This window comes from Aplysia californica, unplaced genomic scaffold (assembly GCF_000002075.1).
Source record: "Aplysia californica isolate F4 #8 unplaced genomic scaffold, AplCal3.0 scaffold01328, whole genome shotgun sequence".
NCBI classification, from domain to species: Eukaryota; Metazoa; Mollusca; class Gastropoda; order Aplysiida; family Aplysiidae; genus Aplysia; species Aplysia californica.
Window position 1 is genome coordinate 55,771 of NW_004798598.1, and position 2,944 is coordinate 58,714.

Here is a 2,944-nt window from a genome sequence, read left to right on the forward strand (position 1 = left end):
AGATAGATAGATAGATAGATGGATAGATGGATAGATAGATAGATAGATAGATAGATAGATAGATAGATAGATAGCTATACAAAAAAGTACGTAACAAGTCTCACCAGAAAATACCCAATGTCCATGAGAGGTAAGGCCGAGATGAAAAAGACAAGTAACCAGACCAGCGTCATGGCCACTGCGGCGTCACGCACACTCAGTCTGGTCAGTCTGAGCGGGAAAATAATGCAGACGAGACGGTCGATCGTGATCACAGTCAGCGTCAGCACCGACAACTCTAGCAGAAAGAAAAGAACATCTGACAGTGAACATTTGTAACTCCGAATGCTGTTTACAGGGAACACTGGTGACTGGAAGTGATCTAACAAATTAAAAAACACTTTGCAATGAACACTGATATCTCTGAAATATTTAGCACATTTTTAGTAAATACTGTATTATATTCTTCTTCTTTTTATTCTTCTTCTTCCTTTTCTTTCTTTTTGGTAAGTGTCATACTGCGCTCGCAACTGCATAATGCCAGGTATGTGGGTAGGCCACATTAAACATGGTTAGTTGATAGGAAACTTTGATCATCATCATCATCATCATCATCATCATCATCATCATCATCATCATCATCATCATCATCATCATCATCATCATCATCATCATCATATCATTATTATTATTATTTTTTCAATTTCTCCACCAACGATTGTTGCTGTACCTGAGGAAAACGTGGAGAGGAAGCCCGCGAACTGACAGAGCGCGGAGTGCCGCCACGAGAGGTCATGCAGCATGTAGACGCCGCGGTAGTGTGAGTCCACAGAGGCGATCATCAGGAGGTACACACCCATCAGTAGGTCGCCGAGGGCAAGGTTGGTGATCAGAATTGAGTGGACCTGTGGTACGGGTGGTGGGGATTGTTGATTGTAGATTGTGGATTGAAGATTGTAGATTGTAGATTGCAGCTTATAAGTAACCCAGTGCAAGGTTTGTGGTCAGGATAGAGTGGACCTGTGGTAGGGGTTGGGATGATTGCAGATTGTAGGTTGTGGATTGAAGGTTGTAGGTTTAGGTTGTTGATTGTAGATTGTAGGTTGCAGATAGTAGACTGCAGATTGTAGATTGTAGTGTAAATTGCAGATTGTAGATTACAGTATGTCGATTGTTTATTGTAGATTGTAGATTGTAGATCGTAGACTGTAGGTTGTCTATTGTGGATTGTAGACTGTAGATGTTTTGCAATATATCCTTGCATCAGAACTATTTTGTTGAAAATGCCTCTTTACTTGTGTACACTTTGGACAAAATGTTCTGAGGCGACGATATGTTGTTATAATGAGGAGAGAGGAGGGTGAGAGAGATGGAGGGAAATAGCACCCTAGACAGAGAGAGAAAAAGAGAGAGAGAGTCTGAGAGAGAGAGAGAGGGGGGTGTCTCAGAGAGAGAGATAGATAGATAGATAGATAGATAGATAGAGAGAGAGAGAGAGAGAGAGAGAGAGAGAGAGAAAGAGAGAGATTTACGGAGAGAGAGAGAGAGAGAGACAGAGAGACAGAGGTTTCCAGCCAGCTAGTAAGAAAGACAGACCTCAAAACAAGTAAAGTTAGATAGATAGATAGATAGATAGATAGATAGATAGATAGATAGATAGATAGATAGATAGATAGATAGATAGATATCTTGCCAGCCAGCCAGCCAGCCAAACAGACATACACACAGACACACAGACGCACAGGCACACAGACAGACATTTGGACCTCAACAACAAGTAAACCCAGACCTTCCTTCCCCGGACCTCCCGTGAGCGCCAAAAGATGACCAGGGCGTTGCCGAAGGTGGCCACCAGACCCAGGAGCCAGATGGCTACACGGAGGACGTGGTTGGACATGAGGTCCTCACAGGAAGAGAATTCGTCCGCCTCTGGGTAGCACTGGCCTACATCATGGGCTAGGCAGCAGAAGCGGAACTCGTCTGTCAGTCTGAAGAGCAGATAGGGGTAACGTAATAATTATCTGTAGAAAACCTTGAATTCGTCAGTTGGTGAGGTGAGAAAACACTTGTGGCGTAGCATAACAAAATCTGAATTCGTCCGTTTGTCTTGAGAGCAATAGAGACATGATGTTTTGTTGTATTAAAATCTGAATTCGTCAGTTAGTCTAAATAGAAAGAAAGAATGATGAAAACATTAAACATTAAAACATGAACGTGTCTTTGCATTTGAAGGAAAATGGTTTAACTAATATTATTTGAAAGGGGGCTTGAATTATTTCATTTTTTCCCTAGTGGTTCGGGGGGTGTAGCAAAGAAGTTGCTTTTGTTTCTGATCTAAGCGACGTACGTATTTCAATGAAATTTCATATACAAAGACCTGAAACGTCGGCATCTAAACTTAAAGTGGAATGTACTTATTTCTAAACTTGTAGGTGGGTCAGGCCGGTAAAAGCCCGAATGGCAAAATGAAGGGAAGGCCGGTTCAGTCCGGTGTGGCTCAAAGGGAGTTACGCGTAATCTGAGCGCGTACCCCTCAGCGGTTGAGTGTGACCCGCCTCTGACCTACGCGGACTTACAGCAGCGAAAGTTGTGGCATTCCATAGAAGACGCTCTTGCCGATTGTCTGCAGCCTGTTGTTGGAGATGTCTCTGGGGAGCAATTATTGTCGTTATAAGATTTGCTATACCAACGATATTATAGATACTTTACTCTTATGAGGATACGATTTAAAGACCTGCTTGTCAATGCCCAATATACTTAACATATTGTTACAGTTTTTTTGTAAAAGTTTTAATTTATAAGAGGCTTTAAAGGTCATTTGAGTCAGAATCCTCTATACACATATGCATACATATATAAACACTTTCAAAGAGAGAGAAAGAGAGAGAGAAAGAGAGAGAGAGAGGCAAAGAAAGAGAAATAGAGAGAGACATACAGAGAGAGAGAGAGAGAGAGAGAGAGAGAG

General features: G+C 42.0%; 1 protein-coding gene across 1 annotated transcript in view; it reads right to left on the bottom strand.

Moving 5' to 3' along the window:
* LOC101853050 (G-protein coupled receptor GRL101) overlaps nucleotides 1-2,944 on the bottom strand; it is a gene marked incomplete at its 5' end in the record, with an annotated part of 9,277 nt that overhangs the window by 3,894 nt on the left and 2,439 nt on the right. The window contains 3 exon segments of the mRNA XM_013090540.1: nucleotides 105-277; nucleotides 710-884; nucleotides 1,769-1,918. Of these exon segments, the coding sequence (XP_012945994.1) occupies nucleotides 105-277; nucleotides 710-884; nucleotides 1,769-1,918 (498 nt within the window).